The sequence below is a fragment of the Pristiophorus japonicus genome, chromosome 1, assembly GCF_044704955.1.
Source record: "Pristiophorus japonicus isolate sPriJap1 chromosome 1, sPriJap1.hap1, whole genome shotgun sequence".
NCBI lineage: Eukaryota > Metazoa > Chordata > Chondrichthyes > Pristiophoridae > Pristiophorus > Pristiophorus japonicus.
This window is the reverse complement of record NC_091977.1, coordinates 119543764-119571162: the sequence shown is the minus strand read 5'-3', so window position 1 is coordinate 119571162 and position 27399 is coordinate 119543764. Positions and strand designations below refer to the sequence as shown.

The following is a 27399-nucleotide window of genomic DNA, read 5'->3' as shown; positions in this document are numbered from 1 at the left end:
AGGTGGATTAATTAACTGTGCAAATAAATATTAACGGATATGATGTGATTGGGATGACAGAGACGTGGCTCCAGGATGATCAGGCCTGGGAACTCAACATCCAGGGGTATTCAACATTCAGGAAGGATAGAATAAAAGGAAAAGGAGGTGGGGTAGCATTGCTGGTTAAAGAGGAGATGAATGCAATAGTTAGGAAGGACATTAGCATGGATGATGTGGAATCTATATGGGTAGAGCTGCAGAACACCAAAGGGCAAAAAACGTTAGTGGGAGTTGTGTACAGACCTCCAAACAGTAGTAGTGATGTTGGGGAGGGCATCAAACAGGAAATTAGGGGTGCATGCAATAAAGGTGCAGCAGTTATAATGGGTGACTTTAATATGCATATAGATTGGGCTAACCAAACTGGAAGCAATACGGTGAAGGAGGATTTCCTGGAGTGCATAAGGGATGGTTTTCTAGACCAATATGTCGAGGAACCAACTAGGGGGGAGGCCATCTTAGACTGGGTGTTGTGTAATGAGAGAGGATTAATTAGCAATCTCGTTGTGCGAGGCCCCTTGGGTAAGAGTGACCATAATATGATGGAATTCTACATTAGGATGGAGAATGAAACAGTTAATTCAGAGACCATGGTCGAGAACTTAAAGAAGGGTAACTTTGAAGGTATGAGGCGTGAATTGGCTAGGATAGATTGGCGAATGATACTTAAGGGGTTGACTGTGGATGGGCAATGGCAGACATTTAGCATGGATGAACTACAACAACTGTACATCCCTGACTGGCGTAAAAATAAAAAAGGGAAGGTGGCTCAACCGTGGCTATCAAGGGAAATCAGGGGTAGTATTAAAGCCATGGAAGTGGCATACAAATTGGCCAGAAATAGCAGTGAACCTGGGGACTGGGAGAAATTTAGAACTCAGCAGAGGAGGACAAAGGGTTTGATTAGGGCAGGGAAAATAGAGTACGAGAGGAAGCTTGCAGGGAACATTAAGACGGACTGCAAAAGTTTCTATAGATATGTAAAGAGAAAAAGGTTAGTAAAGACAAACGTAGGTCCCCTGTAGTCAGAATCAGGGGAAATCATAACATGGAATAAAGAAATGGCAGACCAATTGAACAAGTACTTTGGTTCGGTATTCACTAAGGAGGACACAAACAACCTTCCGGATGTAAAAGGGGTCAGAGGGTCTAGTAAGAAGGAGGAACTGAGGGAAATCCTTATTAGTCGGGAAATTGTGTTGGGGAAATTTATGGGATTGAAGGCCGATAAATCCCCAAGGCCTGATGGACTGCATCCCAGAGTATTTAAGGAGGTGGCCTTGGAAATAGCTGATGCATTGACAGTCATTTTCCAACATTTCATAGACTCTGGATCAGTTCCTATGGAGTGGAGGTTAGCCAATGTAACCCCACTTTTTAAAAAAAGGAGGGGTGGAGAAAACAGTGAATTATAGACCGGTCAGCCTGACATCAGTAGTGGGTAAAATGATGAAATCAATTATTAAGGATGTCATAGCAGCGCATTTGGAAAGAGGTGACATGATAGGTCCAAGTCCGCATGGATTTGTGAAAGGGAAATCATGCTTGACAAATCTTCTGGAATTTTTTGAGGATGTTTCCAGTAGAGTGGACAAGGGAGAACCAGTTGATGTGATATATTTGGACTTTCAGAAGGCTTTCGACAAGGTCCCACACAAGAGATTAATGTGAAAAGTTAAAGCACATGGGATTGGGGGCAGTGTGCTGATATGGATTGAGAACTGGTTGGCAGACAGGAAGCAAATAGTAGGAGTAAATGGGTACTTTTCAGAATGGCAGGCAGTGACTAGTGGGGTACCGCAAGGTTCTGTGCTGGGGCCCCAGCTGTTTACATTGTACATTAATGATTTAGACGAGGGGATTAAATGTAGTATCTCCAAATTTGCGGATAACACTAAGTTGGGTGGCAGTGTGAGCTGCGAGGAGGATGCTATGAGGCTGCAGAGTGACTTGGATAAGTTAGGTGAGTGGGCAAATGCATGGCAGATGAAGTATAATGTGGATAAATGTGAGGTTATCCACTTTGGTAGTAAAAACATAGAGAGACAGGCTATTATCTGAATGGTGACAGATTAGGAAAAGGGGAGGTGCAACGAGACCTGGGTGTCATGGTACATCAGTCATTGAAGGTTGGCATGCAGGTACAGCAGGCGGTTAAGAAAGCAAATGGCATGTTGGCCTTCATAGCGAGGGGATTTGAGTACAGGGGGGCAGGGAGGTGTTGCTACAGTTGTACAGGGCCTTGGTGAGGCCACACCTGGAGTATTGTGTACAGTTTTGGTCTCCTAACTTGAGGAAGGACATTCTTGCTATTGAGGGAGTGCAGCGAAGGTTCACCAGACTGATTCCCGGGATGGCGGGACTGACATATCAAGAAAGACTGGATCAACTGGGCTTGTATTCACTGGAGTTCAGAAGAATGAGAGGGGATCTCATAGAAACGTTTAAAATTCTGACGGGTTTAGACAGGTTAGAAGCAGGAAGAATGTTCCCAATGTTGGGGAAGTCCAGAACCAGGGGTCACAGTCTAAGGATACGGGGTAAGCCATTTAGGACCAAGATGAGGAGAAACGTCTTCACCCAGAGAGTGGTGAACATGTGGAATTCTCTACCACAGAAAGTTTTTGAGGCCAATTCACTAAATATATTCAAAAGAAGTTAGATGTAGTCCTTACTACTAGGAGGATCAAGGGGTATGACGAGAAAGTGGTACTGAAGTTGCATGTTCAGCCATGAACTCATTGAATGGCGGTGCAGGCTCGAAGGGCCGAATGGCCTACTCCTGCACCTATTTTCTATGTTTCTATGTAAGGAGAAAAACAACAATGTGGGCACATCATCACCTCCATGTTCCTTTCCATGTTACATACCATACCGAGTTGAACATATATCACCACTCCTTTATCGCCAGTGTGTCATTATCCTGGAAATCATTACCTAACAACATTATGGGAGCACCATCACCACAAGGTGAGCTTCAAGGACAAAGCCCACTACCACCCCCTCAGTATAACTATGAATGGGGAGTGTTACACTCATAATAAATGGTGAGACTGAGTACTGTGTGTAATGAGCAAGTGTGACCTTAGCTCCTTTATTAAGGTTCCAGAGTGCAGGTACCTCGTGGGTGACCTGCTTATATACTGTGCTCCCAAGGAATGCTGGGATCCCTTGGGACTCCAACAGGTGGGCCCTCTGGTGGTCAGGTGTAATGCAAGTTACAAAAGGTTAAATACATAACAGGGAGCACCCTTGCTAGTGTTGCCTACATACAGAGAACAAATAAAAAAAATACCTAGGTGGGTAGGTCAGTGGAGAAGGCCTGAAAAGCAGCAGAAACAGGGCACATCAATTTTGGTGCAGAAACCGGTGGAAATGAAAACCATCCAAATTTGCAGGTCTGAAAATCCTATTGTGCCGAGGATAACAACAACTTGTATTTATATACCATCAACAACGTAGTAAAACGTCACAAAGCCCTTCGCAGGCGTATGATAAGACAAAAATTTGACATTGAGCCAAAGAGAAATTAGGACAGATGATCAAAAGCTTGGTCAAAGAGTTAGATTTTAAGAAGCATCTTAAAGGAGGAGAGACAGGTATAGATGCAGAGAGGTTTAGGGAGGGAATTTCAGAGCTTAGGGCCTGGACAACTGAAGGCACTGCCAGCAATGGTTGAGCGATTATAATTAGGGATGCTCAAGAGCGCAGAATTAGAGGAGCGCAGATAGCTCTGAGGTTGTGGGGCTGTTGGAGATGACAGAGATAGGAAGGGGAGAGGCCATGGAGGTATTTGAAAACAAGGATGAAAATTTTGAAATGATGTGCCAGAAATGGCATGTAGCTTTTGGGCCAATTTATGAGAAACAAATCATTTTAAGTGGGATGCAGTTTAACTATTTTACAAGTAGATCATCACTCTGTATCACTCGCATTTAAAAAAAAATCTACTTTATACATATAAAATTCACACCTATTTCCTATTGACACAATTTAGTAACACATTTGTTACGTTGATAAAACCTAGAAATAACACCCAAGTGTAATTGTAATACCTGCTTCTAAGTAACACTATGCTGCCTATTTTCTGTAAGGTAGACTTCTGCTTTGTCTGTAGTGGAAAACTAATCTTCCAGAGAAAGTTGGTTGAAGCAATATTGTCACACTGTGTCAGAGATTATATCCATTATAGAAGATGCACTATTTCAACGCAAAGAACAAATTAATAAGCCTTAAAAAGAGTGATGAGCAGCGGCCTGGGAGCAGCATGGCGGCCCCAACCTGCGAAGGAACATCTGCTGCAGGTCGGGGCTTTAAAAGGAGCGCGAGCAGCGGCCTGGAGCAGCGTGATGGCGTACCACTACAGGGTACAGCGCGAGCTGGTGTAAGAGGGCGACGGCAGTGGCGAGGGCTACTGGATTGGACATCAGCATAATCCAGGTCAGTGATTGGAGCATGGGCAGGTACAGCAAGAGTGGCGAGGTCGGGGCAAAGGAGTGGCGAGAGATTGCAGAGCGATGTGATCGGGGCCCAGGAGAGGCGTGAGTTCAGGGCCAGAAGAGACATGGGCCCAGGGGCAGCATGGGCCAGCCCACACTAAGATATGTCTGTGCACTTGATCCGTGCAGCAGAGCTGGTCTCCAATCGTCTTAGTTAACCCTTGCCACTGGACCAAGACCAAGCTCTATCAAGTCCGTGTGGTAGCTGGTGTGCAATGGCCACCACACGTTAAAAAATTCCATGCACAGGCATCTTCCACCCTTCAAAATGCAGTATGGGACCTGGAATATTAGGTCCTTCATTGAAACACCTATGAACTCATTCCTTTTTGGCATGGAGGCAAGTCATCCTCGATTCGAGGAACTGCCTAAGAAGTAGTAGTAGTGTGCCAACTACTGGCAATAGCTTACTGGTACACCTGCCATTTAGGCTATTTATAACATATACAGCTGAAAGACATACCATTTCCGCTGACTAATTGAGTAAGAACGCAGGAGATTTCTTAGTGTTTAAAATGTCTGTTATGTCCGTTGGGATTGATTATGGTGGAGAAGTCCTGCTTTAAAATAAGCTGTTGGAAATCTTAAAGTACTGTGGGACAAATAATAAGTGAACAACAAATTGTTGACAGATTTAGAAGCACTGATAACACACCAAATTTGGTGCAATAAAAAAAAGCTAAAAATAAGCACCTAAAACTGGAAACCTGGGGCCCAAATTTGGTGAAGGCCCCCGCCCGCACAACTGCCGCCGATGGCCGCCAAGGTACCTGACGGTACTTTGGGCGGCATTTTCATCAAAAAGGTTCTTCAAAGGATGGCGGGTGGCAAATGAGGGATTTCTGCCGCCAATCTGGGCAGCAACCGACGGGAGCTCCCAATCTCGGCAGCAAAGGTGCTTGTCGCCCAAGTGCCGCCGAGGATGGAGTTGGGCCCACGGAGGGTCGAAGACCTGCAAAAGAAAAGCATTAAAAAAAATGTAAAAACATCAGAACACCTTCAGGAGACCCCATACCCCATACAGGTAAGTCCCTGTAAAGAAAAAAATTTAAAAATGTTTACTCACCTTTTTTTTCAGCTCTTCATACCTACCGTTGGGGACAGACCAGCCTCCTCAGTGGTCCACCGCTGTTCTGGTGCCAACTCCTGCCTGCACCAATCTGGCATCTCGGCGGGCAGGAGTCCACTCACGCCACTCGGCCGTTCACTGACGTCAACGGGCTGTTCCTGGTGGCTCTCTTCCCCCCCGCCCACTCCAGACCAGATTGAAACTGGCACTGGGCGGAACCCGAGGAGGAATATTGGCGGCAGTGGGTAGCAGCCTGTGGCAGTGGGTGGTGAGTGCATCAACTTCGGGCCCCTGAAGTTTAATGTGCCCTTTTATACAATGCATCTTTCGGCTGGCTCTCAAATATCATATTGTAATGAAATTTTATTCTACTGAACAGAAACAATTTTATTTTGCAGCAGAATTATACAAAGTAAAACAGAAAGTCACCTGACTGCACCTATGACAACATTTCCTAATTTCACTTCATAATAAATGACACCAGTGTTATTGCTTGATATATAATCACTGTGTTTTTCTGTACAGTATAAAGAAATGGTTTGGTCAATTGACTTACCCCCATGAGACACAACTTTTCTGTAAGGTTCAATAGCCTTCATGTCAATCCTGTGTTCTTGTTCCCCAATGACAACAGTTCTCCATAACCGATTATCTGTGCGTTCCTCTTCAGCAGTGTATTCTGGTATAGGTTCTACTACTTCTCTTCCAGTGTTGGTGGCACTGGGTGTTTCATCTAAAAAGTGAAAACTTTTAATAAATATTTCAACATTAAAAAGAATAATCAGGAACATTTTGTTTCAAAATATATAAATATACTTCAGCATATGTGCAATATTGTTATACAGTTACAAGGTATGATTGAATTTACTGTAAAGACACAAAAAGCAAAATACTGCAGATGCTGGAAATCTGAAAACATAAACAGAAAATACTCAGCAGGTCAGTTAAGAAAATACAATTTAGTTGACATTTCAGGTATACACCCTTCCTCAGAACTGAAAGATGATGGCCTGGATTTTGTAGAACCGATGACGGTCTATGTACAACGTATGCCATTGTAAGTCCTTGGGAATGCTCCTGCAATACACTGCGCATGCGCGAAAACCCTTAACTTGCGATCTTTCAAGGTTTGTCTTGACAGATCTTCTGCCTGCGATCCAAAAACATTTTCTCTGGTGCAGAGTTGGGCTATTTGCCCAAATACTGCCCAGCAAATGCCGACTAAACACCTACGCCTGGTAAAAGCAGGCATAGGTCTTAGGGTTAAAATAAATGTTAAATTAAAATGTTTTAAATGATTAAAACATACAAAAACATTTAAAATTCATTTATGTAAAGTTTGGCCGAGAGTTGTGTTAATTATTTATTTATTCGGGGATTTCTCAAAAGCCTGTGGAGAGGGCTCTCAGCTAGTTAGAGTGGGTGGGAGCGCAGATGAACAGGACCCCAAGAAAGAATGCAAAAGGCAGGAGGCAACAGAGCAGAGTAGCACTGGGGTAAGTGTAAACCACAAGGTGATAGGAAGGGACAATATGTATGAAAAAAAAGGGGCTGCAGGAGGGGTCAAAACTAAAAATCATGGTTTAAAAACTAGTATTAAAACACTCTACCTAAATGCACGCAGCATTCGAAATAAAGTAAATGAGTTGACGGCACAAATCATTACAAATGGGTATGATTTGGTGGCCATTACAGAAACGTGGCTGCAGGGTGGCCAAGACTGGGAATTAAACATACAGGGGTATCTGACAATTCGGAAAGATAGACAAGGAGGAAAAGGAGGTGGGGTAGCTCTGTTAATAAAGGAAGATATCAGGGCAGTTGTGAGAGACGATATTGGCTCTAATGAACAAAATATTGAATCATTGTGGGTGAAGATTAGAGATATTAAGGGGAAAAAGTCACTGGTGGGTGTAGTTTATAGGCCCCCAAATAATAACTTCACGGTGGGGCGGGCAATAATCAAGGGAATAATGGAGGCATGTGAAAAAGGAATGGCAGTGAACATGGGGGATTTTAACCTACATATCGATTGGTCAAATCAAATCGCACGGGGTAGCCTGGAGGAGGAATTCATCGAATACATACGGGATTGTTTCTTAGAACAGTATGTTACAGAACCTACAAGGGAGCAAGCTATCTTAGATCTGGCCCTGTGTAATGAGACAGGAATAATAAACGATCTCCTAGTAAAAGATCCTCTCGGAATGAGTGATCACAGTATGGTTGAATTTGTAATACAGATTGAGGGTGAGGAAGTATTGTCTCAAACGAGCATACTATGCTTAAACAAAGGGGACTACAGTGGGATGAGGGCAGAGTTGGTGAAAGTAGACTGGAAATACAGACTAAACGGTGGCACAATTGAGGAAAAGTGGAGGACTTTTAAGGAGCTCTTTCATAGTGCTCAACAAAAATATATTCCAGTGAAAAAGAAGGGCGGTAAGAGAAGGGATAACCAGCCGTGGATAACCAAGGAAATAAAGGAGAGTATCAAATTAAAAACCAATGCGTATAAGGTGGCCAAGGTTAGTGGGAAACTAGAAGACTGGAAAATTTTAAACGACAGCAAAGAATGACTAAGAAAGCAATAAAGAAAGGAAAGATAGATTATGAAAGTAAACTTGCGCAAAACATAAAAAGAGATAGTAAAAGCTTTTACCGATATATAAAACGGAAGAGAGTGACGGAAGTAAATATTGGTCCCTTAGAAGATGAGAAGGGGGATTTAATAATGGGAAATGTGGAAATGGCTGAGACCTTAAACAATTATTTTGCTTCGGTCTTCACAGTGGAAGACACAAAAACCATGCCAAAAATTGCTGGTCATGGGAATGTGGGAAGGGAGGACCTTGAGACAATCACTATCACTAGGGGGGTAGTGCTGGACAGGCTAATGGGACTCAAGGTAGACAAGTCCCCATGTCCTAATGAAATGCATCCCAGGGTATTAAAAGAGATGGCGGAAGTTATAGCAGATGCATTCGTTATAATCTACCAAAATTCTCTGGACTCTGGGGAGGTACCAGCGGATTGGAAAGCAGTTAATGTAACGCCTCTGTTTAAAAAAGGGAGCAGACAAAAGGCAGGTAACTATAGGCCGGTTAGTTTAACATCTGTAGTGGGGAAAATGCTTGAAGCTATCATTAAGGAAGAAATAGCGGGACATCTAGATAGGAATAGTGCAATCAAGCAGACGCAGCATGGATTCATGAAGGGGAAATCATGTTTAATTAATTTCCTGGAATTCTTTGAGGATATAACAAGCATGGTGGATAGAGGTGTACCGATGGATGTGGTGTATTTAGATTTCCAAAAGGCATTCGATAAGGTGCCACACAAAAGGTTACTGCAGAAGATAAAGGTACACGGAGTCAGAGGAAATGTATTAGCATGGATAGAGAATTGGCTGGCTAACAGAAAGCAGAGAGTCGGGATAAATGGGTCCTTTTCGGGTTGGAAATCGGTGGTTAGTGGTGTGCCACAGGGATCGGTGCTGGGACCACAACTGTTTACAATATACATAGATGACCTGGAAGAGGTGACAGAGTGTAGTGTAACAAAATTTGCAGATGACACAAAGATTAGTGGGAAAGCGGGTTGTGTAGAGGACACAGAGAGGCTGCAAAGCGATTTAGATAGGTTAAGTGAATGGGCTAAAGTTTGGCAGATGGAATACAATGTCGGAAAATGTGAGGTCATGCACCTTGGAAAAAAAACAGTAAAAGGGAATATTATTTGAATGGGGAGAAATTACAACATGCTGCGGTGCAGAGGGACCTGGGGGTCCTTGTGCATGAATCCCAAAAAGTTAGTTTGCAGGTGCAGCAGGTAATCAGGAAGGCAAATGGAATGTTGGCCTTCATTGTGAGAGAGACGGAGTACAAAAGCAGGGAGGTCCTGCTGCAACTGTACAGGGTATTGGTGAGGCCGCACCTGGAGTACTGTGTGCAGTTTTGGTCACCTTACTTAAGGAAGGATATACTAGCTTTGGAGGGGGTACAGAGACGATTCACTCGGCTGATTCCAGAGATGAGGGGGTTACCTTATGATGATAGATTAAGTAGACTGGGTCTATACTCAATGGAGTTCAGAAGGATGAGGGGTGATCTTATAGAAACATTTAAAATAATGAAAGGGATAGACAAGATAGAGGCAGAGAGGTTGTTTCCACTGGTCGGGGAGACTAGAACTAGGGGGCACAGGCTCAAAATACGGGGGAGCCAATTTAAAACCGAGTTGAGAAGGAATTTCTTCTCCCAGAGGGTTGTGAATCTGTGGAATTCTCTGCCTAAGGAAGCAGTTGAGGCTAGCTCATTGAATGTATTCAAATCACAGATAGATAGATTTTTAACCAATAAGGGAATTAAGGGTTACGGGGAGCGGGCGGGTAAGTGGAGCTGAGTCCACAGCCAGATCAGCCATGATCTTGTTGAATGGTGGAGCAGGCTCAAAGGGATAGATGGCCTACTCCTGTTCCTAATTCTTATGTTCTTATGTAATTCCAAATGGAATCCCCATAAGCTTGTAAAGAATCCCGCTTTCCAATTGGTTGACCTGGCCCACATGTTCCCAGGGAAGCTTCCGAACCACCTGCGTCCCTGGGATCTGTGGGCCTTTACGCAGGCCTGCAGGCCCAGGACTGGAAGACTCCAAAGCCCAGGAGTCAGCAGGTATTTTTAAAAATTAAATTGTCTAGTTAAATTGACCAAGGAGCCACAACTCTTATGAGGCAACTTTAGGGACACAGGTCACAATGTGAACCCAAGATCATGGTAACTTTTCTATGTCAGTCCGTCCGTCCATCATTGTTTTGGTAGTTATACAGAAATGTAGCTTCCAGTCGTTTTAGCGGTTTGTGTGTATTGGCCTTGCCATCTGTCAGACACTATTTAATGTAACTCTAGTGCAAAAATAGCTTTTTTCTTTTGGTCACTGATTCTTCATTTCACTTGTGAATGTTAAAACTATTGATAGAAACAGCTGTCACTGTGAATATTTCACAGCAAAATGTAGTTCAGCATTTTATATTCGGTGTATTATTTTCTCCATTTTTCTCCTTTCTTCTCGAAGTGCTGACCCTTGTTATGAAGTAAAAGGTCTACAGGCACAGACAGTCCTTTTTTATTTCACCAAAAAACTATAACTTTTCCCTTTTAAATGATTGTGTTTGCTCTTGTCACAGGAAGCAGATTTAAAGACGAGCTTGATTCACCAGAGTAGTGATGATCTGACTGATAAAAATGAACAGAGCGGGCTCGAAAATGACTCCTGTTTTGGACTGAACAGCGGTACCATGGAAATTGAATCCTGCCATTAAATTACACTGCTACAGGCAAAGCCATACAGACTTACTGATTTTGTAAATCTGCCTCGAATTTGGCATATAAATATGGAAGCATTGGTTGGTCAATGTGAAATCACAGACGACACGGCCAGTTAGACAAGGTCAGAAGGCTGCTTCAGGCTAAGATACCCATGAAGGATAACTCCCACTTTCCTTTTGCATTTCCTGTAACGTCACCATGAAATCCACAACTATTTTGCTGTATTCTTTTCTCACCTTCTTTAAGTATTTTGACATAGATAGATTACCTTACATAACATTAATTGAAAGTGCTTTATGGATTCTGGGATATCTCCATCACCATAGTTTTGTTCGATTTTTCTTCCTTCTAAGTGAGAGAGAGCAAAATGGATGCAAACAGATGGGATTTACTGGCACATTGCAGGCTGAACATCCTGTCAAATGTGGGAGAAGTGTTTAACCTTCATCTGTCCAATATGCATTACAAGCTTTACTTATGTTTGCCAGATATACCTAACTTGCACCCACATAGAACAAACCTCAAACATTGTCCTCCTGGCATGACACTTTCACCTTTCTTTGCATGGTCACGACACTACCACTCACACAACAACTCTTTCTCACATCAGCAAGACAGAGATAGCCCACATTTTGAAAGACAGGAGACACATTTCACTAGTGTTGAAAATGCTGGATAGCTTTGCTGCTTCAGCACTCTGTCTTGTCGATAAACACAGGGATTTATAGCGGTGGCTCAATAGAGAGGAGAGTCAGTCAGGCAGCATCTGTGGAGAGAGAAACAGAGTTAACATTTCAGGTCAATGACCCTTCATCAGTTCTGAAATGTTAACTCTGTTTCTCTCTCCACAGATGCTGCATGATCCACTGACATTTCCAGCATTTTCTGTTTTTATTTCAGATTCCAGCACCTGCAGTATTTTGCTTTTGGAGAGAGGAGATTGGGTTTGATACAGAATTATATGCAGGGAGTCAAAAGCCAGACACGAGAGAATTTCTTAAGCACAATATAGGTGGGCAGTCTTGGAGACAAAGAGGATGAGGGGATATCTCAAATGAGGTAGGAGACAAATAAAGCATTAGCAAAGGTAATATACTACAACTTTATTTATTTCCTTCTGTACTTTATGCATGAGAGATATACATATATATATTTGTTTTGGTCAGGCAGCTGTTTAACACATCTGGAAAAGAAAATGTACACTCAAGAGTCTCCACACCAAATATCTAAGATGTAGGGGCCAAAATTGTCTCTTTCAATAAGGCCTCTCACCGCCAGAAAGTGGTGGCCATGGGGCAGCACGGAATGGCCGCTGACACTCCATGGAGGGGCCGCCATTTTAGAAATTGCCCTTCCTCAGGAGCGAAGTGGTGTCCGGGACCGCTCCGCCCGTTTCCGTGCTACGGCGTGCATGTGTCAACCCCTTAACGCCTGGCAGGGATCCCCTCGCAAAATTGCCCCGCGGGAGCAGCCCCACTGCTGTCGGTGCACTGTGTGTGAAATGGTGGCATGGCCACCCTCAAAAAAGAGGGCGCACTGCCATGGCTGCCATATTTTTGTTTTTGGCTGATTGCCAGGTAGGCCCAACAATTATGCCCCATGTTCGGCTGGGCTGCCAACAGGCAGTCTGGCACCCCCACTTGGGTGCCAGGCCGCTGGCCCAGCCGAAACCCTCCCTGGTGGACCAGTGAACCTAACTGAAAACTCTGCAGAGTTTGCAGCAGCCCTCCCCTTTAACTGAAGGGAAGAGACGTTGTGACGCTGATGATAGACAGCTATGGATACTCTGTCCCACTCCCACTTTCGCCCTACTAGTGACTGTGCTCTGCTCCCACTTCTTCCCCCATGATGATCCACTTCCGCCCTGCTGGGAAAAAAACCCCGAGGAGCTGAATTTCACCAGATCGGCTGCCGCAATGGAACACTTCAAAACGGGTAATTGTGCCCCATTTCCAGCGGAGGGCAATTTCTAACCCTTAAAGTTTCAGGTTGCTGCAGGAATACACTCCACTTACCTAAAAAACTCAAAGAACTTAGGTCCAAGTTGACAAGAGTCAAAGATTCAGGATGCTAAAGTGTGGAAGGTGGAGCTGCTGTAGTTCAACAAGCTTAAATTATGCAGCCTATCAGCACAGTACACCACTAAGCTTCCCACTGTTTGCCTGGTTACAAACACCCTAGCCTGCATGGTTATCTAAAGCTGAATAGAAAGAATCACAGCTCCCAGTGACAGCTACACCTCCCCAGGACTCATCAATGACTGCCCTGGAGTACTGCAGACCCAGCTGTAATGGTATTAGATTATTAAGGCTGACACAGAAGATTAACATAGGTTTCAATATTCCACCACTAGGTGGAGCCAACTCAACTCCAAATAGATCCTGCTTAACTCTTTTGAGTTTACCTGAAAATAAACATAAACATTAAACCGTGCCACCCGTCTGGGTGACACAGCAGACATTTTCAAGGCCCCTTTTTTTTTTTCCTTTTTTTTTGTTTTTTTTTGGGGCGCTAAAATCAAATTTTTTCCAGTGCCCCCTATAAAAGGGGAGGGGGACACTAAAAGCACCGGCAATTAAAACAAATTAAACTTTAAAACGTAAAATCAAATTAAAATTTGGTTGCCGGGCGTGATGATGCACTCCAGTCCCTCCGGTGCCCACCTCTCGCGGAAGGCCGCGAGCGTACCGGTGGACACCGCGTGCTCCATCTCCAAGGACACCCTGGACCGGATGTAAGAGCGGAAGAGAGGCAGGCAGTCAGGTTGAACGACCCCCTCGACCGCCCGCTGCCTGGACCGGCTGATGGCACCCTTGGCCGTGCCCAGGAGCAGTCCTACGAGGAGGCCTTCGGACCTACCCGCTCCCCTCCGCACAGGGTGCCCAAAGATCAGGAGAGTGGGACTGAAGTGCAGCCAGAATTTCAGGAGCAGCCCCTTCAAATAATAAAACAGGGGCTGCAACCTTGTGCATTCCATAAAAACATGGAACACGGACTCTTCCAGACCGCAGAAATTGCAGGCGGCCTCGGAGTCCGTGAACCGGCTTAAAAATTTGTTGCACGGCACTGCTCCGTGCACCACCCTCCAGGCCAAGTCCCCGATGAATAGTGGGAGGACCCCTGCGTAGAGTGCCCTCCATCGGGGACCCCCGCCTCCTCCGGACGGCAAGATGGTACGCCATGGCGTGTCCGGACGGCCGGCGAGGATGGCAAAGTTGAGGGTGTGCAGGAGCAGCCCGTACAGGAAACCCCTCCGCGCGGAACTGAAAGGCACGGAGGGGATTTCCCCGAGGCGGCTCAAGTTGTGAGGCGCCGGCCCCCGAGGGAGGTTCCGGGGTTTGGCGCCGATGAGGAATTCCGTCCGGACAGGGGTCAGTTCGGACGGGTAGATCCTGCTTAACTTCTGACTGGGGAGGACAGCTGGGGGATTAATAGAGAAAGCTTGCATATGAACATTAAGGAGAAAGTGATGGGGGTAGCAAAGAGAAAGGGAGAGCAAACAAGTGGAGAGTGAGAAGAGAAAGCGAGCATGAGAGCAAGAAAGAAAGGGATAAAGAGAAAAATAAAGAGAGCATTGCAATCTGAACTGATGGGGCAGTTCAAAGATGTTCAGAACCCTCATAGCTGGTCCTGGCAAATATGAATTTAATGCTGCTTCCCAGCACCGCATTCTAAGCTCCTCCAACTTTGGGGACCCAAGGTGTAGTCATGCTGTCGTGCCCACCAGAAGTATGTAAATTACATGGATAATTAGACAGGTCAGGAGCACAGGTCATGATGGAATCAAGTATGACTCATTTCAGATAATCACTTTTTACACTCCCATTATTGTAATTGAACAAACCAATGCAGAATTTGGTGACACACGTGCCAATAACGCTGTAAAGCCTGGGTTTCTGATCGTGCAGCCCAACTAGAAATGGAACAGAGCACAATTTGCACTTACCTGATGTCATGAGTGCTGAATCCACTGTAATTTCAGGGTCAGGTTCCTTATAACATATTGGATGTGCTCTTCAGCATGGAGTGACAGGGCCCTAAGGACAGCTGCCCAGAGAGAATGAAAAGAGGTGGTCTGGGCAGTCAATGCCAAGTTAGCCACCCTAAGCACAACCAGGCGGAACAGAAATAAATGCAACAATCTTATCAGGGAAGATAAAAATGTCAGCCAGATCTTCCAGGAGTACACAGTAATATGCATGTCAGCTACTGTCAGTGCACTTCCCCCACCCCGCCCCCTCCCCCACCACCCTCCACCTCACATGTCCATGAGGCAGTGAAGTGTCTTGATATCTCCAGCTTCCACTTGGAAGTCTTCCTTCATTTACATGCATTCACTCACAAAACTCTCACATGGAATCTAACTGCATGTTGTATGTACCTGTGATCACACCTATTAAGGTCACATACAGCTGCCGTCATGGCAGCAAAAAGTAATTCTCATAGTTTGCATTCTTTTGCAGTCGGGAGTTCGGGGATTGGCGGCAGTCGGGAGTTCAGGCAGGGTCGAGGAGGCCAATAAAAGGTCCAGCAGGAGTCCGGGGATCAGCAGCAGTCAGGAGTTTGGGCAGCATCGAGGAGGCCTATAAAAGGCCCAGCAGGAGTCCAGGGCTAGGCGGCAATCAGGAGTTTGGGCAGCGTCGAGGAGGCCTATAAAAGGTCCAGCAGGAGTCCGGGGATCGGCAGCAGTCGGAAGTTCAGGCAGCGTCGAGGAGGCCTATAAAAGGCCCAGCGGGAGCCCGGGGATCGGTGGCAGTCGGGAGTTCAGGCAGCATCGAGGAGGCCGGGGATTGGCGGCAGTTGGGAGCTCGGGCAGCTAGCTGATTCAGGGGCAAAGATAAACAAAGAAGTAGAAAGAAATTGAAAGGTGACATCACAGCCAAGTGATTGGTGAGTAGTTTTTCTTTTCCTTTATCAGTAGGTAACCTTTATCATTGTTGTTGCCAAATTAAGTTAATCTAGGGGTTAAGTCATGGCAGGAGAGCTCCTGCCATGACGTAACCCCTAGATTAACTTAATCTCCTGTGCTATGTAGGAACTCAGGGACGCTTCCAGTGTTCCTGACGACTATATGTGCGGGAAGTGTATCCTGCTGCAGCTCCTGACAGACTGCATTGCGGCACTGGAGCTGTGGGTGGATTCACTCTGGAGCATCCACGATGCTGAGGATGCCGTGAATAGCACATTTAGTGAGTTGGTCATACCGCAGGTAAAGGTTACACAGATAGGGGATGGGTGACCAACAGGAAGAGCAGTGGAAGGAAGGTAAGTGCATAAGTCCTCTGCGGTCATTACCCTCCAAAACAGATACACCATTTTGGGTCTTGCTGGGGGGAATGACTCACCTGGGGAGGGCAGCAGCAGCTAAGTCCATGGCACCGTGGGTGGCTCTGCTGCACAGGAGGGCAGGAAAAAGAGTGGGAGAGCCATAGTGGTAGGGAATTCTATTGTAAGGGGAATAGATAAACGTTACTGCAGCCGCAATTGAGACTCCAGGATGGTATGATGCCTCCCTGGTGCAAGGGTCAAGGATGTCTCGGAGCAGTTGCTGGACATTTTGGAGGGGGAGGGTGAACAGCCAGTTGTCGTGGTGGCTATAGGTACCAACGATATAGGTAAAGATCGGGATGTGGTCCTACAAGGTGAATTTAGTGAGTTAGGAGTTAAATTAAAAAGTAGGACCTCAAAGGTAGTACTCTCAAGATTGCTACCAGTGCCATGTGCTAGTCAGAGTAGGAATAGCAGGATAGCTCAGATGAATATGTGGCTTGAGGAGTGGTGTAGAAGAGAGGGATTCAAATTCCTGGGACATTGGAACCGGTTCTGGGAGAGGTGGGACCAGTACAAACCGGACGGTCTGCTCCTGGGCAGGACCGGAACCAATGTCCCAGGGGGAGTGTTTGCTAGTGCTGTTGGGGAGGGGTTAAACTAATATGGCAGGGGGATGGGAGCCTATGCAGGGAGACAGAGGGAAGTAGAATGGGGACAGAAGCAAAAGATAGAAAGAAGAAAAGTAAAAGTGGAGGGCAGAGAAAGCCAAGGCAAAAATCAAAAAGGGCCACATTACAGCAAAATTCTAAAGGGGCAAAGTGTGTTAAAAAGACAAGCCTGATGGGTCTGTGCCTCAATGCAAGGATTATTCATAATAAGGTGGATGAATTAATTGCACAGGCAGCAATTAATGAATGTGATATAATTGGCATCACGGAGACATGGCTCCAGGGTGACCAAGGCTAGGAACAGAACATACATTGGTATTCAAAATTCAGGAAGGATAGACAGAAAGGAAAAGGAGGTGGGGTGGTGTTGCTGGTTAAAGAGGAAATTAATGCAATAGTTAAGGAGGACATTAGCTTGGATAATGTGGAACCTGTATGGGTGGAGCTGCGGAATATCAAAGGGCAGAAAACGCTAGTGCGAGTTGTGTACAGACCACCAAACAGTAGTAGTGAGGTTGGGGACAGCATCAAACAAGAAATTAGAGATTCGTGCAATAAAGGTACAGGAGTTATCATGGGCGACTTTAATCTACATATAGATTGGGCTAACCAAACTGGTAGCAATACGGTGGAAAAGGATTTCCTGGAGTGTATTAGGGATGGTTTTCTAGAACAATATGTCGAGGAACCAACTAGAGGGCTGGCCATCCTAGACTGGGTGATATGTAATGAGAGAGGACTAATTAGAAATCTTGTTGTGCGAGGCCCCTTGGGGAAGAGTGACCATAATATGGTAGAATTCTTTATTAAAATGGAGAGCGACACAGTTAATTCAGAGACTAGCGTCCTGAACTTAAGGAAAGGTAACTTCGATGGTATGAGACGTGAGTTGGCTAGAATTGACTGGCAAATGATACTAAAAGGGTTAATGGTGGAAAGGCAATGGCAAACATTTAAAGATCACATGGATGAACTTCAACAATTGTACATCCCTGTCTGGAGTAAAAATAAAACGGGGAAGGTGGCTCAACCATGGCTAACAAGGGAAATTAAGGATAGTGTTAAATCCAAGCAAGAGGCATATAAATTGGCCAGAAAAAGCAGCAAATTTGAGTACTGGGGCAAATTTAGAATTCAGCAGAGTAGGAGAAAGGGTTTAATTAGGAGGGGGAAAATAAGAGTATGGCGGTAAGCTTGCCGGGAACATAAAAACTGACTGCAAAAGCTTCTATAGATATGTGAAGAGAAAAAGATTAGTGAAGACAAACGTAGATCCCTTGCAGTCGGAATCAGGTGAATTTATAATGGAGAACAAAGAAATGGCAAACCAGTTGAAGAAATACATTGGTTCTGTCTTCACGAAGGAAGACACAAATAACCTTCCGGAAATACTAGGGGACCGAGGGGCTAGTGAGAAGGAGGAACTGAAGGAAATCCTTATTAGGCGGGAAATTGTGTTAGGGAAATTGATGGGATTGAAGGCCGATAAATCCCCGGGGCCTGATAGTCTGCATGCCAAAGTACTTAAGGAAGTGGCCCTAGAAATAGTGGATGCATTGGTGATCATTTTCCAACAGTCTATCGACTCGGGATCAGTTCCTATGGACTGGAGGGTAGCTAATGTAACACTACTTTTTAAAAAAGGAGGGAGAGAGAAAATGGGTAATTGTAGACCGGTTAGCCTGACATCAGTAGTGGGGAAAATGTAGAAATCAATTGGAAAGCAGTGACAGGATCAGTCCAAGTCAGCATGGATTTATGAAAGGGAAATCATGCTTGACAAATCTTCTGGAATTTTTTGAGGATGTAACTAGTAGAGTGGACAAGGGAGAACCAGTGGATGTGGTGTATTTTGACTTTCAAAAGGCTTTTGACAAGGTCCCACACAAGAGATTGGTGTGCAAAATTAAAGCACGTTATTGGGGGTAATGTACTGACGTCGATAGAGAACTGGTTGGCTGACAGGAAGCAGAGAGTCGGGATAAACGGGTCCTTTTCAGAATGGCAGGCAGTGACTAGTGGGGTGCCGCAGGGCTCAGTTCTGGGACCTCAGCTCTTTACAATATACATTAATGATTTAGATGAAGGAATTGAGTGTAATAGCTCCAAGTTTGCAGATGACACTAAGCTGGGTGGCAATGTGAGCTTTGAGGAGGATGCTAAGAGGCTGCAGGGTGACTTGGACAGGTTAGTGAGTGGGCAAATGCAATATAATCTTGATAAATGTGTGGTTATCCACTTTGGGGGAAAAAACGCGATGGCAGAATATTATCTGAATGGCAGCAGATTAGGAAAAGGGGAGGTGCAACGATACCTGGGTGTCATGGTACATCAGTCATTGAAAGTTGGCATGCAAGTACAACAGACGGTGAAGAAGACAAATGGTATGTTGGCCTTCATAGCTAGGGGATTTGAGTATAGCAGCAGGGAGGTCTTACTGCAGTTGTATGTCTTGGTGAGGCCTCACCTGGAATATTGTGTTTAGTTTTGGTCTCCTAATCTGAGGAAGGACATTCTTGCTATTGAGGGAGTGCAGCGAAGGTTCACCAGACTGACTCCCGGGATGGCAGGACTGACCTATGAGGAGAGTCTGGATCGACTGTGCCTGTATTCACTGGAGTTTAGAAGGATGAGAGGGGATCTCATAGAAATATAAAATTGTGACGGTACTGGACAGGTTAGATGCAGGAAGAATGTTCCCGATGTTGGGGAAGTCCAGAACCAGAAGACACAGTCTAAGGATAAGGGGTAAGCCATTTAGGACCGAGATGAGGAGAAACTTCTTCACTCAGAGAGTTGTTAACCTGTGGAATTCCCACCGCAGAGAGTCGTTGATGCCAGTTGTTTGGAAATATTCAAGAGGGAGTTAGATATGGCCCTTACAGCTAAAGGGATCAAGGGGTATGGAGAAAGCAGGAAAGGGGTACTGAGGTAAATGATCAGCCATGATCTTATTGAATGGTGGTGCAAACCCGAAGGACCGAATGGCCTACTCCTGCACCTATTTTCTATGTTTCTATGTCGATGTGACTCCAGCATGGTATGTTAGAATCCTGGTGCAGTATCAAGGAAGTCATTGAGTAGCGGCAGAGCATTCTGAGAGGGGAGTGTGAACAACCAGAAGTTGTGGTCCATATTGGTACCAACGACGTGGGGAGATAGAGGGATGAGGTCCTTCAGGCAGATTTTAGGGAGCTAGGAAAGACATTAAAAAGCAGGACCTCAAAGATAGTAATCTCCGGATTATTCCCGGTGCCACGCACAAGTGGCTATAGAAATAGGAGGATAGAGCAGATGAATGCGTGGCTGGCAAGTTAGTGCAGGAGAGAGGGCTTCGGATTGAGGGAGGCAGAGAGATGCCATTATATTACTATGTCTATTCTATAGACCACCAAGTTGTGGGAAAGATATGGAAGAGCAAATTTGCAGAAAAATAACAGAGGTGCAAGAATAATAGGGTAGTAATAATGGGAGACTTCAACTACCCTAATATAGACTGGGATTGTAATAGCGTAAAGGGCAGAGAAGGGGAAGAATTTCTGAAGTGTGTTCAGGAGCACTTTCTTGATCACTGTTTCCGGCCCGAAGAGGGAGGAGGCATTGCTGGATCTGGAGAATAAGATGGGTCAAGTGGAACAAGTGTCATAAGAACATAAGAAATAGGAGCAGGAGTAGACCACTTGGCCCCTCGAGCCTGCTTTATTCTCTATAAGATAATGGCTGAGCTGATCATGGACTCAGTTTAACTTCCCTGTCGGTTCCGCATAACCCTTTATTTCCTTATCGCTCAAAAATCTGTCTGTGTCCGCCTTAAATATATTCAATAGTCCAGCCTCCACAGTTCTCTGGGGCAGAGAATTCCATAGATTTACAACCCTCAGAAGAAATTCCTCCTCATCTCATTTTTAAATCAGCAGCTCCTTATTCTGAGACTAATTTTAATATTCAAGTTTAATCTAAATTTTTTCAATGTCCAGCCTCTTGAACAATAACAACACTAACAATATAAATTTTTATAACTAAAAATAACTTTCTTTGATAAAAACAAATACAACCAACTCCTAAATTCTTCTCTGCCTTCCTTCACTCTATCTCCACTCTCTCTCTCTCTCTCTCTGACCCTCCCTGTGCATTCTGAGCATGTGTGATGACCCCTGACCTCTCAAAACGCAGCAAAGAAAGTCAGCCTAAAACAAAATCCCACACATGCGCAGAATAGCATTGCTTGGGAAGTTTTTTTTTTAACTTCCGTTTTTGGTGGCCGATCGTGAGATAGATCGTGAGATCGCCAAAAAATCATATCGCCCATTTGACAATGCTGGGTTAAGGCCAAGTGGAAAATCGCAAAAGAAAAAATGCGCCTTGTACCAGTGATCAACAAGGCCGAAACATCCCACATCGCTGGATCAAGGCCCATTTTTTTCAGTCTTAGCCACCTAGTGGAAAGTCTAGCCCTATGTTCCCTAGTTTTAGTTTCCCCTGTGAGTGGAAATATCCTCTCTGCATCCGCCTTGTCGAGTCTCCTCATTATCTTACATGTTTCGATAAGATCACCTCTCATTCTTCTGAACTCCAATCAGTAGAGGTCCAACCTACTCAACCTATCTTCATAAGTCAACCCTCTCATATCCGGAATCAACCTAGTGAACCTTCTCTGAACAACCTCTAATGCAAGTATATCCTTCCTTAAATACGGAAGCCAAAACTGTACGCAGTACTCTAGGTGTGGCCTCACCAATACCCTGTACAGTTGGAGCAGACCTTCTCTGCTTTTATACTGTATCCCCCTTTCAATAAAGGACAGCATTCCATTTGCCTTCCTGATTACTTGCTATACGTGCATACTAACTTTTTGTGTTTCAGGCACAAGGACCCCCAAGTCCCTCTGTACTGCAGCACTTTGCAATTTTTCTCCATTTAAATTATAATTTGCTTTTCTATTTTTTCTGCCAAAGTCTGCTCACATTTTCCCACATTATACTCTGATAGGTGAACATTTAGGGAATGGTGATCATGGTATTATAAGGTTTAGATTAGCTATAGAAAAGGACAGGGAGCAATCTAGAATAAAAATGTTTAACTGGCGGAAGGCCAATTTCAGTGGGATCTAGCGCGGGTAAACTGTAGTGGAACAATGAGTTGCCTTTAAAGAGAAAATAGTTTGAGTACAGTCAAGGTACATTCCTGTGAGGGGTAATGGTAGGGAAACAAAAGCCAGAACTCCCTGGATAATGAAACAGATTGAGAATATGATGAAGCAGAAAAAGAGCGCATATGACAGATGTCAGGTTGAAAATACATCTGAGAATCAGGCTATATATAGAAAGGTCAGAAGAGATATGAAAAGAAAAATAAGAGGGGCAAAGAGAGGATATCAGAATAGAATGGCAGCCAACATAAAAGCAAATCCAAAAGTATTCTATAAGCATATAAATAGTAAAAAGGTAGTAAGAGGTGGGGTGCGGATGATTCATCATCATCATAGGCAGTTCCTCGGTATCGAGGAAGACTTGCTTCCACTCCTGAAATGAGTTCTTTGGTGGCTAGGTGGGACTGGTTTGCCGTACGCTCTTTCTGCTGCCTACACTTGATTTCTAAACGCTCTCGACGTTGAGACTCGAAGTGCTCAGCGCCCTCCCGGATGCACTTTCTCCACTGAGGGCGGTCTTTGGCCAGGGACTCCCAGGTGTCAGTGGGGATATTGCACTTTACCAGGGAGGCTTTGAGGGTGTCCTTGTAACGTTTCCGCTGCCCACCTTTAGCTAATTTGCCGTGAAGGAGCTCCGCATAGAGCACTTGCTTTAGGAGTCTCGTGTCTGGCATGTGAACTATGTGGCCTGCCCATTAGGGACCGGCGGCAGATTAGGGACCAAAAGGGAGACTTATGCATGGAAGCAGAGGGTATGGCTGAGGTGCTAAACGAGTACTTTGCATCTGTCTTCATCAAGAAAGAGGATACTGCCATAGAGATAGTGAAGGAGGAGGTAGTGGAGACACTTGATAGGATAGAAATTGATAAAGAAGTATTAGAAAGGCTGCCTGTACTTAAAGTAGATAAATCACCAGGAGCAGATGGGATGCATCCTCGGATGCTGAGGGAATTGAGGGCAGAAATCGCAGATGTACTGGCCATGATTTTACAATCCTCCATAGATACGAGGGTGGTGCCAAAGGACTGGAAAATTGCAAATATTAAACCATTGTTCAAAAAAGGGTGTAAAGATATACACAGCAACTACAGGCCAGTCAGCTTAACCTCGGTAGTGGAGAAGCTTTTAGGAATAGTAATCAGGGACATAATTAACAGTCACTTGGATAGGGGTGGATAAATTAAGGAAAGCCGGCATGGCTTTGTTAAAGGCAAATTGTGTTGAACCAACTAGTGTGATGAAATAACAGAGGGTGATGAGGGTAATGCAGTTGATGTAGTGTACATGGATTTCCAAAGGCGTTCGATAAAGTGGCACTTAATAGGCTTGCCAGAAAAATTGAAACCCATGGAATTAAAAGGGATAGTGGCAGCCTGGATACAAAATTGGCTGGATACAGAAACAGAGAGCATTGGTGAATGGTTGTTTTTCAGACTGGAGGAAGTTATACAGTGGTGTCCCCCAGGCATCAGTTCTACGACCAGTATTTCTCTTAATAAATATTAATAACTTGAATGGGTGTACAGGGCACAATCTAAAAATTTGCAGATGGCACAAAACTTGGAAATATAGTGAACAGTCAGGAGGAGAATGATAGACTTCAGGAAGACATAGTGAAACGGCGGACACGTGGCAGATGAAATTTACCGCAGAAAAACATGATGCATTTTAGTAGAAAGACTGAGGAGAGAACGTATAAACTAAATGGTACAATCCGAAAGGAGGTGTATTAACAGAGAGGCCTGGGGGAATGTGTGCATAAATCGTTGAAGGTGGCAGGGCAGGTTGAGAAAGTGGTTAAAAAGGCTTACGGGATCCTGGGCTAAATAAAAGAGAGGTATAGGGCTCAATTTCCCCAATGCCATTTTCTGGCGTATTTGAAGAGTTTTTTGGGCCCGACTACGCAAAAAAATTGAAAGTTTCCCCGTTTTAACTTGTGTATGTGGCCCGGCGCACATTGTCCTTATGCTCTGTGAGTGGAGCCTAAGATGTGTGCCAAAAATCAGGTTGCCAGGGTAACTGTGGGCTGAGGCTGGAAAGTGAAACATACAAGACGTTCTGGCCAGCTCACAGCAACCTGCACAAGCACACTGCAGCTTACCAACATGAAAATATTAACGAGTCTTTGTGCCAAAAGTAAACTGAATTGGAAAGGCCCCCAACCCCTATCGCCGGTGCCCGATGACGCTTCTAGCCCAGGCCAAAAGACCTGCCTCCCTCCCCCGTGGAGCCAGTGCCTCTCCTAGCCCAGGCCGAAAGGGTGGACAGACCAGACCAAAAGCCTCAGATTAAAGTTAATTCAAGATTAAAGACAAAAAGGAGATTGTTACAGTAATGGAGTTGTACTTCAGAACCCATAAGTAAAAGAGGTTATAATTACCCACTCTCTCTCCCTCTCTGCTGCTGCTGCTGCCCGGGCCGTGGAACTGGATCTTCTGCACTGATTCGCTTATCTGCACTGATTTTGTTAACTGCCCAGAAGGCTTTTCAGAGCAGACATATACGCCATCTTAAGAAAAATCGTAGTTGGCCAAACTTGCATTTGTCATGTATCTTACATTATTATATATAACTGTATCCTAACATGCTATACATGACTGTAATAAGATATGACCTGTAACCACAAGCATACCTTACCACCAGGGGTGCACTTGCAAGAGACAGGTATATAAGGACAGGTCTCAGGCAAGTGCAGAGCTGTGAAATAAAGGTGCAGGTCCAGAGTGACCTTGACTTCACTACATGCCTCATGTGAATCTGTACTGAGGGGACAGGACTTTACAGTAGCGACGAGTTACGGGATTACAGAATCCACAGAATGGCGAACAATGGATCAGATGAAAAGTACAATGCGGGAGACAATTGGGAGGACTTTATAAAAAGCCTGCAGCAAAGCTTTGTAACCAAAGACTGGTTAGGCGATGATACGGCAGACAAGAGAAGAGCCCATCTCTCGACCAGCTGTGGCTCGAAAACATATGCTTTAATGAAAGATCTGTTGGCACCTGAGAAACCAGCAAGCAAGTCGTTTGAAGAATTGAGCACACTGGTAAGAGACCACCTGAAGCCAGCGAGCAGCCTACACATGGCCAGGCACAGGTTCTACAACTACAGACGCTGTGTAGGCCAGAGCATACCCGACTTCGTGGCGGAACTTCGGAGGTTGGCTAGTTTATGTGAGTTCTCCGATGAACTGAGGAGAGAAATGCTGAGAGACTTTTTAATTGAAGGAATAGGCCACGCAGGCATATTCCGAAAGCTCATAGAGACCAAGAACCTGACCTTAGAGGCAACAGCACTGGTTGCACAGACATTCTTGGTAGGGGAAGAAGAAACGAGATTGATTTACAATGCAGGTACGACAATTAACGAAATATTGGAACAAGAAGTTCACAGCACTAAACAAGCTGCTACCCCCACACACAGACAAAACTGGGAGAACAAGCTCTCGACAGCAGGCAGAAGCCATCAAGGGCCACAGGAACGGCAGTTCACACCTCATCAACCCACAATGTGAGCAATCAACTACAAACTGAGAGAAGCTCAAGAGAGATCAGCCAGACGCAGCTCATTCTTGGGAAACACTTTGAACAATGGAAAAGGTCTGTGCTAGAGGTGTGGGGGTGGGCACTCGTCAAGGGAATGTCGATTTCAGCAGGCTGTTTGCAGAAATTGTGAATATACAGGGCATTTGGCCTGTATGTGCAAAAAACGGCAGCTCGGCTAGTATACGAATCGGATGGGTCGGAAAGCGGACCAGAAGATGGTGGGGACAGTACCCGGGACACCGATGTACAGCGGGTCAACACGATCGATGGCCGCTGCTCCTACAATAGGACGCCTCCTATGATGAGGGTCCTACTCAACAGGATATCTGTCAACATGGAGCTGGATACGGGAGTGAGTCAATCTCTCATGGGCGCTCAACAATTTGAACAACTGCGGCCGCATAAAAGAGGCAGATCAAAACTCACAAGGGTCGACACCACACTAAGGACCTATACCAAAGAAATCGTACCAGTCCTCGGCAGCACCATGCTCTCTGTCACACACAAAGGGACAGTGAACCGACTTCCCCTGTGGATTGTCCCCAGAGAACCCCCCGCCCCCCCCGCACTGCTGGGGAGAAGCTGGCTGGCAAAACTAAACTGGAAATGGGATGATGTCCATGCCATGTTATTAGAGGAACGGACCTCCTGCTCAACAGTTATAAAGCGATTTGAACATCTCTTTCAGCCAGGTGTGGGCACTTTCAAAGGGGCCAAAGTCAAAATCTACATCGCACAGGATGCTAGACCGGTCCATCACAAGGCCAGACCATACCCTATGTGATGAGGAAAAAGATTGAACATGAACTAGACAGGCTTCTGCGGGAAGGCATTATATCACCTGTGGAATTTAGCGACTGGGCAAGTCCCATCGTCCCAGTCATGAAGCCTGATGGATCCGTACGAATCTGTGGGGACTACAAATCTACCATAAACAGAGTCTCCATACAGGACCAGTACCTGCTGCACAGAGCGGAGGACTTATTTAATACATTGGCTGGAGGTAAACTTTTCTCAAAATTAGACCTCACATCTGCGTATATGACGCAAGAATTGACCGAGGAATCCAAGCTACTCACCACCATCAATACACATCGAGGCCTTTTCATGTACAATCGATGCCCATTCGGCATCAGGTTGGCAGCTGCCATATTCCAGCACAGCATGGAGAGTCTGCTCAAGTCCATCCCGGGGACGGTTGTATTTCAAGACGACATACTTATCACGGGCAGGGACACCGACTCCCATCTCCGTAATTTGGAGGAAGTACTAAAGCGGTTGGATCGGGTAGGCCTACGAGTCAAGAAATCCAAGTGCCTGTTTCTCGCACCCGAGGTTGAATTTTTGGGCAGAAGGATTGCCGCTGATGGAATCCGCCCAACAGAGTCCAAAACAGAAGCAATTCGCTTGGCACCCAGGCCCCGGAATGTCTCTGAACTGCGCGCCTTTCTCGAGCTACTCAATTACTTTGGGAACTTTATGCAGAACTTAAGCACGCTGCTAGAGCCTCTCCACGTGCTACTCAGGAAGGGGTGCAATTGGTTTTGGGGGGACGCCCAGGAACGCACCTTCAATAAGGCACACAACCTTCTGTGTTCCAACAGTGTTTTGACTTTCTTTGATCCAGGTAAAAAGCTAGTTCTCACATGTGATGCGTCAGTGTATGGGGTCGGGTGCGTTTTGCAACATGTCAATAGTGCAGGCAAATTACAACCTATAGCTTATGCCTCCAGGTCACTTTCGCGGGCGGAGCGCGGGTACGGAATGGTAGAGAAGGAGGCGCTCGCATGCGTGTATGGTGTCAAAAAGATGCACCAATACCTTT

The 27399-nt window shown here is 45.2% G+C and overlaps 1 protein-coding gene across 3 annotated transcripts in view; it reads right to left on the bottom strand.

The window, feature by feature from the left end:
- The window catches only part of LOC139265594 (protein prune homolog 2-like), an 808581-nt gene that overhangs the window by 126100 nt on the left and 655082 nt on the right, over positions 1–27399 (bottom strand). For all 3 annotated transcript variants that reach the window (XM_070882707.1, XM_070882715.1, XM_070882724.1), the window contains one exon: positions 6167–6343. In XM_070882707.1, coding sequence (XP_070738808.1) covers positions 6167–6343 — 177 coding nt within the window. The remainder of the gene's footprint in view (positions 1–6166; positions 6344–27399) is intronic.